The sequence below is a fragment of the Crassostrea angulata genome, chromosome 3 (assembly GCF_025612915.1).
Source record: "Crassostrea angulata isolate pt1a10 chromosome 3, ASM2561291v2, whole genome shotgun sequence".
Lineage (NCBI taxonomy): Eukaryota > Metazoa > Mollusca > Bivalvia > Ostreida > Ostreidae > Magallana > Magallana angulata.
The window spans coordinates 46,463,425-46,476,249 of record NC_069113.1 but is presented as its reverse complement, the minus strand read 5'-3'; the positions used below and the strand labels follow the sequence as shown (position 1 = coordinate 46,476,249).

The following is a 12,825-nucleotide window of genomic DNA, read 5'->3' as shown; positions in this document are numbered from 1 at the left end:
TTTCCTCTTTATTTTAAAGGAATAAGGAATCATTCTTTGGGTACATGCACTATGAGATGATTAAATACGGTCAGAGGTGGTCAAATCCAATAAATCCTGGAGGGCTTTATGACAGATTTTTGATCATGCCAACAGTATTTGATCACTTTATTAAAAATTCCTTATTGCTTACATTTAAATAATTTAATTCTGGTTGTAACGCGCTTTCTGATTGGCTAAAAAATCATTTTATATCGTACAAAGAATGTTGCCTACGTCATAGTAAGACTAACGTCAAAAACGTATCAATACACCTGTTTGAATTTTGTACAATTTTTTGTCATTTTAAAGGTTTTTATCGACAATGAAGAATAAAAAAATTAAATTATAAGCAATGAATTCAATATTTATCAGTTTCATACGATATAAAATGGTTTGAAACAGTTTACGCTTTTTATAAACCGCTTTGCGTAAACTGCCCCAAACCATTTTATATCGTATGAAACAAATAAATATTGAATTCATTCCTTAAATATATTTGCGTTATTTTTATTTCGTATAATTACGCAAACACCGCTTGCGCCATAACAATACCTGTACGTCATTCGCGTCATTGATGAGCTGCACTGGGCTATGAATACAAAAAGTTATCACAGGCAAAGACACTGGAAAATATATTCCTAACTGTCTCTCTCGTGATTGATTTTCTAATTGATCTTGACACCCTATTGAAGATATTGCCGGTGTTCTCAGTTATTACATTGCATATTGAATTCATCAGTTTGTACTTGAATGAGTTTGATACAACATCTATTGGTTGGTCGATATGAATAAGAAATGACGTTGTAAAGGATATTAATGCTAGCTACTGTATTAGGTTGATTAACGATATATATCGCATTGATTCTCTTCAGCATTAATTACTTTATCTCTGTAAGAACAAGAACGGGGGATATCATTAATTATCTATTCACGTATGAATTAAGCACACTTTCATTTAAGAGGAAGAAGGTCGTTAGTCCGATGGCAATGTACCATCTGTATGGAATATACATGTATAATGTAATTCATGTGGCTCTTACATGTGTATGGAATAAGCTAACTAAATATTATAAAATCCTTAGATGAAAATTGTGTTTGGCAATTTCTTTTCACATTGATGGAGACATAGACTGTTCACATGTCACAATGCCAAGCCTTTGTAGCTTTGAAGCCTTCAGCGACAATTTAACAAACCTTCACATCATTGAGATCACATCCTTTCTACAACAGCACTCTATGGGTGAAGTCATACAAAGAAGGGATTAAAATGGGGAAAAAAAGGTTTTCATACAGCTCTTATGACCTTGACCGTTGACATAAACATGTGATTCAAGGTCACTACAGGCACTCTTGTTCTGAAGATTGGGTCAGTCAAAGGTCATGGATTTCAAAGGGGTCTGATAGGACCTCCACCTTGACTTAGAAACTTTGTTCAAGATCACTGTATACTCTTTACCATTAAGCATTCTATGGGTAAAGTATGAGCCAGATTGGGCCAAAAGGAGAGTCGTGTTCCATCATATTTCATGGATTGTATAATGCAATACTTGTGGAAATGGTGTTGACGGTCATTAGTCCTAAAACAATCCATGCAATGAAGAATACAAGCAATGAAGAATAAAAAGAAAACATCGCATACAGTAGTAACATATATTTATTTGTATAAATACTCCCTTCATGAATTAGCTATTTCAATAATTAGTATCTTAACAAATATGAAAGAATTCTAATGTATTATAAGAATCAGTTAGTCATCATGTGTACACAACATATAAAGCTGTCTTTGATAAATATCCTTCTATAAAAAGGCACATAACACTCCCCAATGAAATATTCTTAGCACCATCTTCTTAAGAATTTAAACCTGCTCTTGTACGAATGAGGTGTAAACACACTGATGTACTTTCATTATAATATCTTCAGTAATGCAGAGAAACCATTTCTAAGGCTTGTATTTTTTGTACATATGAAATCACATTTTGTAAGCATCCTCCAAAATCACGATTCGAATTTTAACACACAAAAGAAAACTTCCTGTCGATATGGCGAAATGCCCAATAATGATATTGCATAGATCTTTCACACCCGTTGTCCGTTAACTAACAAAATGAAAGGTCTTCAGGATATTTTGTAAAACATGGGAAAACAACAAGAGAACCAGTGTCATTCCACAATCAAAGTTTCCATCCTTCAAGTCACACTCTACCAAAAACATTGTCACTCTCATATTCCTATTGGTAAGATAAATATGCATATGAAAATATTAAGGAATGGAGATACTAGTTTCTTAGCTTTCTGCAAATATGTCTGAGAATACTGGCTATATAAATTCATGTCAGTACCTAAGTAATATCTTGGATTCTTCTGTACAACAATGGACTTAAAATGAAGTATATAAAATTCCCCAATAAAAAAAATAGCTTTCATGTTTTGAATTACTTGCATAGATGTCTGCCGCAGAAGAAAATGTGACAAAAGCCTTCCTGTGACTGCAGTATTAGGGATTTATCTGCATAAATTTAAAATGCATAGTCAAAAACCAAAATGATTTTCAGATCTGAAATAAACCATACAGCATAAATTGGTGGATTTGAAAAGAAGTTCACTTAGCATGTAACAAAGTGTGTATGAAGTTCAAGGAGGGATAACCCTTAACATGCTTTTTTATCACACAATCCATGCAGCTTACAAATAAATGATTGTAAATGCTTACTGCAATCAACAATTCGCAGCATACTTATTAGATTGTATCATTTTCAACAAACATATTCTGACATTGTATAATCTAAATATTGTACAAAACCAATTTCTTAACAGCGAATGTTTGAATATATAAATTTTTTGCAAAAAAAAAATCCTAAAATTTATATCAGCTGATAAGTGTTTAAACCTGATTATTTCATTTATATCTAAACTTATTTGCTATTAATGAAATGCAGTCAAATCTACCTTTTCTGAACAATACTTTAACACAGTTGCAAAAGTCACAAAAGTGAAAATATCTAAAAGCAGTATAAATTGTTCATTTAGACTTTCAAAATGAATGGGGGAAATGAATGAAGTTTGTTTCACAAACATGAAATTAACATACTGAAGGCTATACTGACCATGAAGAAGAAATGCTGGCTATTTAGCCATTATCACAATGTTTACATCACAGAATGAAACCACAGGTACCTCTAAGTTGCACTGTAACCTAAAATGCAAGCAATGTTCATCGTATGAGGTGTTATTTCCAAAATTATTTAAAATATTCCTCTTTTAAAACTTAAACTGCCTTCAAACAATGAAGAAGAAAAAAATTTAAAAAATAATTATCTGTGTTTTGGGTAATATATCATAGAGTTTTATGAGTTTTCATTTAACTTTTCAATCATAAAATAGAAATAAAAATACAGATTTTTTATTTTTTAAGAAATATGCCTGCTTGCTTACAATGCAACTCTAAAAGTCCCTGCGTAATAAAAAGGAAAAGTCGCTTCAATGTAGAAGTCGATCCAAAACTTTTAAAATAATATCATGGTAAAAATGCACATACTTTGACATACAAAAACATTTTAAAATTCCACTGTACATAAACACATATATCATGTAGCTAAATTTTAAAGCTCAAACAATCAGCTAAGGTAGGAAATGATAATGATCTTTTATAATTCTATGTAAATTTTATCCTTGTGACAACAACTTTCCTAATACAACCTTTGTATAGATTAAATATATATATATCTATCACAACAATTCAATATTACAATAATAAAAATGTTAGTTTATTGCAAATGTTGTGGAAAATATTATGAAATAAAATACCCAGTGGGAAAAAAAACCTGTAAAATCTAAATGACCACAGTCCATCAAATTGCATAGAACCATCTTCTCATCTCAAAAAATATATGCATCACCATTCAAAATATATTTCATCTTGCATGCTTCTTTTAAAAAAAAAATTTCAATGGAAAAAATACTTTGTTCACTGTACATGTATGTACAAAAATTTTCAAAGGTTAATGAAATAAGGAACAATATCATTTTGTGCACAGCACATAAAAATAATATTTGATAAAAATAATCTTTAACAAAAAATATCTGCTATTCAATCCTAGCTCACCTATTTGTTTGGCAGTAGACAATTTCTAATTGTTCATCACACTTACAAAAACTACACACTGAAAAGCCATTCAACAAACAGACATAATCAAAACTCAAATACAACTTTTGTTCAGTCACTCCAACTCAGATCTTTTCACTTTCAGGGCAAAACAAAAATTTATAAGTAACATGCTTAGACATTATCCACAAACATTTTGCAACAGTGATTTTCAAAACAGAATATCAGTAATAGTAAAATTATTGATGTAATAGAACTCATCAATTATGCAATTCCAAAAGTTTCTTTGAAAGCTTTTTGACTAATATTTCTATCAGTAGTACTGTGTCCCCCACTGGATAACTTGGGAGGTATCATTAAATGACTTGCTATCGACTGCGGGGAATACCTGCCCCCTATCATCTGCTGTCTCGCAAAGTCTAGCGCAAACGTATTAGCTAACGAAGAAGGGGGCGCAACTAGGATTCCTCCCAGGTTCTGTGGCATGCTAGTGTAATTGTCAAGGTAACCTGGTATCATAGCAACATTACCATTTAGCAAGGTCAACTGGGCATCGAGTTCAAAGTTTTCACTGTGCCAGCTGAATGGTCGGGTAGGAGTTACCGTTGTCATTGGTTGAGAGGATTCTGGGTAACACGACGACAAACGACGAGCATCCATATCATGTGACAAATGTGAAATTCGTGAGTCTGTTGACCTTATGGAACTCATGTCATAGGCACCAATGACAGGTACTGATACTTTGGGATATGGGTTTTGCATTAAGGATTTGTCCGTACACAGCTTAGTTATCATGGAGAAGGAAGAAAATGCACTGGGCTGACCACGAATCTCCTCCAGCTCGGGGTGGAGGATTTCTTCTTGATTATTGACAGAAATTTGAGTTGGTGGATTTTCACTTGCTAGCTCCCCATCCTGATTTGACTGCAAAATGAAAAAAATCTATAAATGCTAACAAGAAATATCAACGTACTGAAGTACTGACGGGAGTTGATTTTATCGATTATCATTTATTCAAAATCAACGATATGTAAATTTGCATGGCAAGTAGTATCAGTAATCGAAGTATTTCTGAGAAATTTTACGGATCCAGGCAAGATTGAACTCTTGTCTTGTTCAACCAAACGCTCGGCTGTCTCCGTTTATCTCCGATAAGCAAGAGAGACTGTTTTGTCAGATATTAACGGAGACAGCCAAGCATCTGGTTGAACAAGACTACATTGAACTCTAGCGTAGGAATACATACGACTTTAAAAAATATCTAAACTGTTTGTACAATTTAAAATCTTATTATTTTCATGGTATTAATAAATAAGTTTTCGTGAAACAATGCTTCAGAATACATAGCATCGAATTTATCGATTATTTTCAAGACCTATGTGTTGTCAGCGGTATTGATTTGTGCTTAGGTCCAAACACTGTTTCACTTTCGCTTTGCCGGAGTAAGTGCATAGGAGAGTTGATTAAAATCAACTCCCAAAAATGGTGTTTCATCATAAAATATTGCATCTCACACAAATTATTAAGTCTTTACAAAATTTAAGTAGTTTTTTACCTCTTCTACTTCTGACTCTGTGTGGTCCATAGATCCACTATCTGAAGTCATTGACAATTTGGGGTCCATACTACCAGACCCAGACAAGGCTGAGTCTGTGGACTCATTGTGACTACTGTCTGCAAACATGGGGGGTGGGGCCAGGTACTCCTTAGTCATCTCTGGCAGCGTCATTTCAGTGTTAGGAATGTAAGCTTCAGTAATTTCTGGTTTAGGGTAAGGAACTTCGGTCATTTCTCCGTGTGTAACAGGAGGGTAGTTTTGATAGTTTTGTAGGACAAGATTACCGGCCAAGGCGTCTAACAGAGGTGTGCCACTCCCAAAATCTGGAGCCAAAGTGCCAGTGAATGGTGTTTGTAACTGACTGGACACCGGAGGAATCAAGGATTCATTCTCCTGGAGGTGGTATCGTCCAAAGTTCTTGTTAAAGCTTTCAGCACGACTTGTGCTTCTACTGACTGGCTGTGAAAATGATATTGCATCTGAATGGCTGAAACTGGAGGTGGTGCTGTGTGCTACATAGACGGGCACTGTCCTAGCACTGGTATATGCTGGAGGCACAGGCTGGGGTGGGCAGGGCAGACTGAGTCGTCCCCCTTGTAAGGAACCAAAACTACTCCCACTAGGCGATTTGTTCACATGCTCAGAACTGTTAAACATGGTGCCTGAGCTTTGAGCACTGTGCGTGCTGTGTGCACTATGTCCACTATGTGCGCTAATGTCTGACCTATGTGCACTAATAACTGGTGTGGCGGTGGGTGATATTCTATCGATGTGTCGGGTGACGGGGGATGTGCTAGGCTTGGGGATGGTGGGGCGGCCCAGAGAGGGGGATCGGTCTATGTGTTTCATTCCTCTCCTCACAGAGGCTGATTTGTAGTCCAATTTAGGACTTGTCTTTTTACCCCTTGATGGGATGTAACCTAAAAACAGAGAAAAAAAATATTCACTGTAAATTATCAATATTTCCTCCAAATAGACAACACCTTTTCAGTAAATAATAATGCTTATTGTTGTTTACATACTTGGCAAAGTGGAGATAACTCCATCTGCTGTCAATCTCCCTTGACGAGGTGACATTCTGAAATTTGAAACTTGAGGTGGACAGTCGATCATTATTTCTTTGGTGGGTTCTGAAAAATAGAAGATAAAATCTTACATGCACAAGTTTATGATGTAATAAATTCATATGATCATGTTTCCAAACATTCAAATACAGAAAATTAAAGACAGCAACATTTTCAATATGACCTTTTCTGGTCTTTTTAACATGCACAGATGAGTATCAGGATAATGTTCAACTTGGGGAAAAAAACTGAACTACAGACAGATAACCCCAATAACTATACATCTATCTTTTCAATCTTTTTACAAAGCCTACCATCATTTTCTTCAAAGCTGATGGTCATCTTGTCACTGGCGATGCCTGATGTGGTGTTAGAGCTCGCGTCACTGACCACAGAGAATCGTGTGGTGGCACCTTTTGTAGAGGGGGAGAGGTTCCCTCGAAACGTCCCTCCATTGGTGACTAAATCTTGGGTATCCGAGTAAATGTAAGATTCCCTGTATCTCCTCTTATCTGAGTATTCATAGAAAAAAATATAAACTGCATTTATAATCACATCATAATGTAAAGTGTACTTAAAATATATATTATTTATAGGAAGAATAGGACACCACCTAAATCTAGTGGTAAGTATATTTTTGTACATGTACATTGTACTTTCCTTCGAAATGAAAGATAAACCAAAACTTTGTTTACAATTTTGATGCCTAACAGGGTAGCTTAGCTGGTTATGTGTCACCTAGTGAATTGTAAGTCGTAAATTTTGACCATGCAGCTAGTTTTTTTCCTTTATACAATTCTTAAAATGCATTTAAGTGTTTGGAAAATTCTGGTTCCTTGATTTCATCTGAAATTGACGTACTTTCATCTGTATCCTTGTTTAAAAATCTCCAATTCCCTCAAAGATCATAGAGCTGAATTTTATAAATAAATATATTTAAATAACAATGCTGACCTTCAGCATCCAAATGCCTGATTTCCATGAGCTTGGGTTGGATGGCCATCTGGAACATATGAGTGGTTCTACACAAGGAAAGCAAGTACTTAGACTTGCAGTCCGACTCTGTGTAGTATGAAAACTTTCTTCCACCTGGTCCAGACTGAATCTCAAACTTCTTTTTCTACAAATCAAAACAACTCTGTAGTTCTCATTTGTTAAAAGATACAACAACCTTAAAGTTGCAAAATATGTGTTAACTTAAGATTTTACTCAATTCTTTAAACCTTTTGCCAATTCCATTTTTTGTATCATACCTCAAAGTGCAGTTTTCCAATATCAGGCCACAAAAATGTTGAAATAAGGTTTTTGAATGAATCACTCATTTCCTGTAAAGAAAAAGAAAACAAAGAGCTTTTAAATCTGTTTTTAAATCATATTTGTATGTGTTACTACGCGGGGGTGTTAAGGAAGCATATGGAATCTGAGTTACATGTAATTCCGTGAAATCACAAATCCTAATTATTATGTACATATTCAAATATCTAAGCAACGAAACGTAGATCAAAAACAAATAAAAAATACTGAAGACAATTTTTTTCCAGAAATAAGTTTGTATTACGTAGATTTACACATTGATGACGTCATGACTAAAAGTTGAATGTCGTGTGAATTTGATCGGAAAGCATTGTAAACATATTCAAAATACAACTAATCTAAGAACTCTAATAATGTATTGTGGTGTGATTTATTGAGAATTGAACATAAGAATACTGGGGGAGATGTTAGTTTAATCAATCATTCGCTAAAAGGTATGTAAATTTGCTTTTATTTCTCGGCCAGGCTTTCCTCTGTCGTTGTTTACGATATAAAAATCCAACTAGAACAACACTACCCCGTATATATTGAACTTGAAATTTTATACGTATCGTTAGTTTGATCAATGCTTAAATTGAAAAGTGCTGCTAGAATCCCAAGTTGTTTGTTGTTTTGATGCAATTTGCCGTTTTCCGTGCAAACTATATAAAAGTTGGGAAGGTTTTACGAGAACCGGATTAATAACTTTTTAATGAGGAAAAACATAGGATTCTAGCAGCGGTTTTGATTGAACTGAGATGTTTTGCTTTCAATTGGTATGTTTATTTTATTTTTTAAACCGCGGGGTAGTGTTGTTCTATTTCATTTTATGTTAAGGAATATACGTAAGCTATTTATAGTTGTCACGTGATAATGCACCAATGTGGCAGTAATGTACTACCCGATTTTATTGCAGTGACATCTATTTTAAAGGATAATACGAAGTTTTTGATCTTATTCAAAATATTTATTTAATTTCACGATTTTGAATATAACAGTCAAAATAAGATGCTAAATTGTCCATATGCTTCCTTAACACCCCCGCGTACAAAGTTAATTCTAAACCATGAAATAAACAGCGGGGAAAATTTCATGATCTAAATCTTTAAATACTGTACAATAACAATTGTTGGCTACTTAAAGGCCGAACATTTTTACCGGGTGGTAAATCTCAGGTGAGGGCGGGGCTTAATTATTAGAGGTGTGAAAGCCTCCGGGGCTTGCAGTCTACCTGTGGTCGTGAACGTTGCTAATCGTTATACACAGGAAGCAAATTAATACACAGGAAATAAAGAATTAGTCAGAATTGGTCTTAGCTTAAATATCTTATTGTTCTAATGACCATACGAAGCGATTTTATACGGAAATGGTATGTGTCGTCCGAATTTTCTCTAAGCACACGTGTGTAAAGCACAATTGAAAAAATGCAGTAAAATAATTCTGCTATAATAGTATAACTCAGTACACTGTGTTTAGCACTTGACATTGTTTAAAAAGATAATTTTAACAATTATAATAGGATAAGAAAACCATACGATCAGTAAGAATGTGGAATGTAAAGACAGCCATTATACGTCGACAATTAATGGAGTTCATTTCCATGGAGTGACGTTTACATACACCAACTTCTTACCAGTAAATATAGCTTTAGTAGCATATTGTACGTTTGTTGTAAAAAGAAAATTTTATATGTTTTGGAGCTGTCCATGGATTTTCGTTGAATTTATTAGGTCACACACATTCAACATAATTCAAATATAAATTGTGCGTATTTTCAATCACTGAATAATTATTTTTCATAATCAATTTTAATACTGGTAATGTTTAAAAATCAATTTTCAATTCCCCCATTTAATACCGGTACATGACGGAAGATATCAAAGATAACGTTGTTAATTGCTAGTAAACAGCAATCCGCGGACCTGGCAAGATCACGCTCGGACGATCACGTCAATCAAACTGGGTGCTATTGTTTCAAACTTGATTGACAAGCGGCATCATTTTGAAGTTTGTACAGGTAAAAAAGGGGGCGTTTGTAAAATGTTCGGCCTTTAAACAACAGGCGTAAAATCTGTCAATATACATGAAAACTCTTGAATAATTCAATACTATACAGCTGTTCTAAAGCAAATATCTGTAGTCTTCAATACAACCTTCAGCTCCAATCATACCTCATATATTTCAATTCCTTTGGCACAAACACCTAACCATGCATTGCAACTTTTGTCAGTTTTCCGCTTCCGAAGACGATAAAAATGAAGATTGTGTGCTGCAGGCGACATGGAAGCCTCACGAATAAAACGAAGTTCAGCCTCAGATTTTGTCACATTCTGTAAATCCTTGTGAATGACTGGTATATTGTTCACAATGTAGTTCTCTCCCCTTCTCTTCACCATCTGCAAAACAATTCAGAATTTGCTAAACAATTTGGTTTAATCGAGAGAAAAAGCAGCTAGCAATTAAACAAAGATTCTCATGGTGTTAATTAACTAAACTATCTTAAGTCAGGCAATTTTTCTTACGTTGGTTTAGAGAGAGCAAACTTACATGTTTATTTTTTAAAAGGGTTCTAAAACAATGCATAAGTCATGAAGGAAGTATCCAATTTTTATTCAATAAATCATATATCCTAGATAATATTTGATTTATTAAAGCAAATCTGAAAATATAAAGTTTGTAGATTTTGATAGCAATGTAGTATAACTGGATCATCAGGAAATATAATTACCCATGCAGGAAAATACTCTCTTGGATCAAAGTAGCCTTCTGCATGCTTTTCTGAGCTGTAATTGCCCAAGTCTGCTTGAAGTGCATAAGACACCATTTGGAAACATTTTCCTTCTGAACAGACATGATTGTAATGCAGTAGATTTTCTTTTAATTGAAGATAATACAGATGCCTGGTGACCTTTTCCCTGAAAAAAAAACCCCCAAACAATAAACATTTAAATCAATTTTATTAATACTTTGTTAATTTAAGATATTCAGAAACTTTCAATACAATAAAACTAGAGAAGTACTGTAGACATTTGAAATATGTAAACTCACCTCAGTAAAACAAACTGGTCTACATAAAAGTGAACACGAAAATACACAGTCAAGATAGGCTGACCTCGTTCATCCAGGCCCTGTATAAAAACAAAATCTTTCTTTTTAACAAATTTCAAATAAACAAAAAAAAAAATGATTTTGTACATTTTAAGAATGTCAAACAGGAAAATGAACAATCAAAGTGTACCTCTCCATTTCCTGTTTTCCAAGACTTTGGTGCTTGTTTGTGAATTTTTTCATCCAGAGCAACAAATAAGTATTCCTCATCTATTACAAAATCAACATGATTAGTTTTAATCATAAAAGCCTTAAATTTTTATCTTTTATTCATATTTCCCATATGAACTTGGATAAGGAACCTTACCTTTCTTCTGTGCCAACCCAAAGTACTCAGTTTCTCTAAGATTTAGGTAAGAGGTAATCTGATTGAACACATCAAGGAATTTGGACTTGACCTGAAAAGTTTAAAATTCTTTCAGTCAATGCATCACTTTTATAGGATATTGCATTTTTGGAGGTAATTGAAAGTAAAAGAGTCATGAAAAACCATTTCTGTAGTGTAGTTAGCACTACCACGTCTTAACATTAAAGCATACTTACATCCACAGTGACTTGACAGGCCTCTCCATTTAACAAGATGACGTTGACAACTTTTTTCTTCTTGCTGACAGCATTGTGCAATGACAGTGAGGACATAATTTATAATCTAAAAATTTATCGTCTTCGGTATCTCCTGTGGTGTACAGCCATAATCAGCCCTTTAAAAAAACATAATTGTTCAAAATACACTTATACAGTCTCAGGGAAAGAAATATCACTGCCTGTCAAGCATTTCCCATTTCCGTTTCACATTCTCTCAATATGTTCAACATTTCCAAACCTTGACCATACAATTTTACTTTATAGAAATATTATTACAAACACAGAAAAACAGATCATGTGAATGATTGGATGGGAAAACAACAAAAAAACTTTTAAAAATTATATGTATTAATTTAAAATTTTACTGAATTTTTATCCAATTAAACTGAAGGAGTAATAAGCATTGCAATTGAAATCATTCATTACCATTTCTGTTCACAGTAATATCACTTTTATACATGGTTACATTATGTGTCATATCATTACACATGTGTGTACGTTTAAGGATTATCAGTTTAATGCATTGTTGTTTACCTTTACGAAAAGCATCCAATTAGATTTTTTTAGTATTAAACGTTTTAAATAAAACAGAATTTATATAATTTGTTCATAATCGTACATAATACATCTCAGGGAAATTGCTGTCCCGACGAGGACAAACAATACACACGTGTGAGCGAGTGTATGCGTGCAGTGCGTCCCGATAAGTACACACCGGCGGAGAAATTTCCCCAAAAGTTGCACTTTAACGGTTATATATAAGCAGTTTGAAGTTGACTAGCTTTCACTTACCTTTCAAATTACAGTATGATACAATTATAATTGGATCACGGTCGCTCTTTATGCACTTTATTGTGTTATATCGATTCATCCAAGAAACTGAATTCTTTACATTCCATTCTCTTTTCTTAACTCTAACGAGCCTCGTTTTCATTTCTATAATCTCGATCTTAATCCCCAAACTATTTCTAGTCTAATCCTGTATCAAAACTATAGATCATAATAAAAGATACCATGAAGTTTATTCAAACAGTTTTTTACATAAATGTTTAGTAATAAAAATCATCTAATTAAATACTACTTGTGAAATA

The 12,825-nt window shown here is 33.8% G+C and overlaps 1 protein-coding gene across 1 annotated transcript; it reads right to left on the bottom strand.

The window, feature by feature from the left end:
- Window positions 1–1,657: 1,657 nt before the first annotated feature.
- Window positions 1,658–12,664, bottom strand: LOC128176736 (uncharacterized). Its single transcript, XM_052843253.1, has 13 exons — window positions 12,527–12,664; window positions 11,693–11,850; window positions 11,457–11,547; window positions 11,280–11,359; window positions 11,090–11,169; window positions 10,770–10,956; window positions 10,213–10,437; window positions 8,002–8,073; window positions 7,703–7,868; window positions 7,063–7,260; window positions 6,707–6,814; window positions 5,682–6,604; window positions 1,658–5,050 (listed from the first exon to the last, which is right to left on the bottom strand). Exons 2-13 carry the CDS (start codon window positions 11,786–11,788, stop codon window positions 4,391–4,393), a joined length of 2,886 nt encoding a protein of 961 aa, XP_052699213.1. The 5' UTR covers window positions 11,789–11,850; window positions 12,527–12,664; the 3' UTR covers window positions 1,658–4,390.
- Window positions 12,665–12,825: the final 161 nt, after the last annotated feature.

Excerpts from the sequence above, each read along its gene's own strand:
- LOC128176736 (XM_052843253.1), bottom strand. The coding sequence starts at position 11,788 with ATGTCCTCACTGTCATTGCACAATGCTGTCAGCAAGAAGAAAAAAGTT. Across the intron at positions 11,548-11,692 it reads CCTGTCAAGTCACTGTGGAT|GTCAAGTCCAAATTCCTTGA; the intron begins GTAAGTATGCTT and ends TAAACTTTTCAG. Across the intron at positions 10,438-10,769 it reads GAGAGTATTTTCCTGCATGG|ATGGTGAAGAGAAGGGGAGA; the intron begins GTAATTATATTT and ends ATTGTTTTGCAG.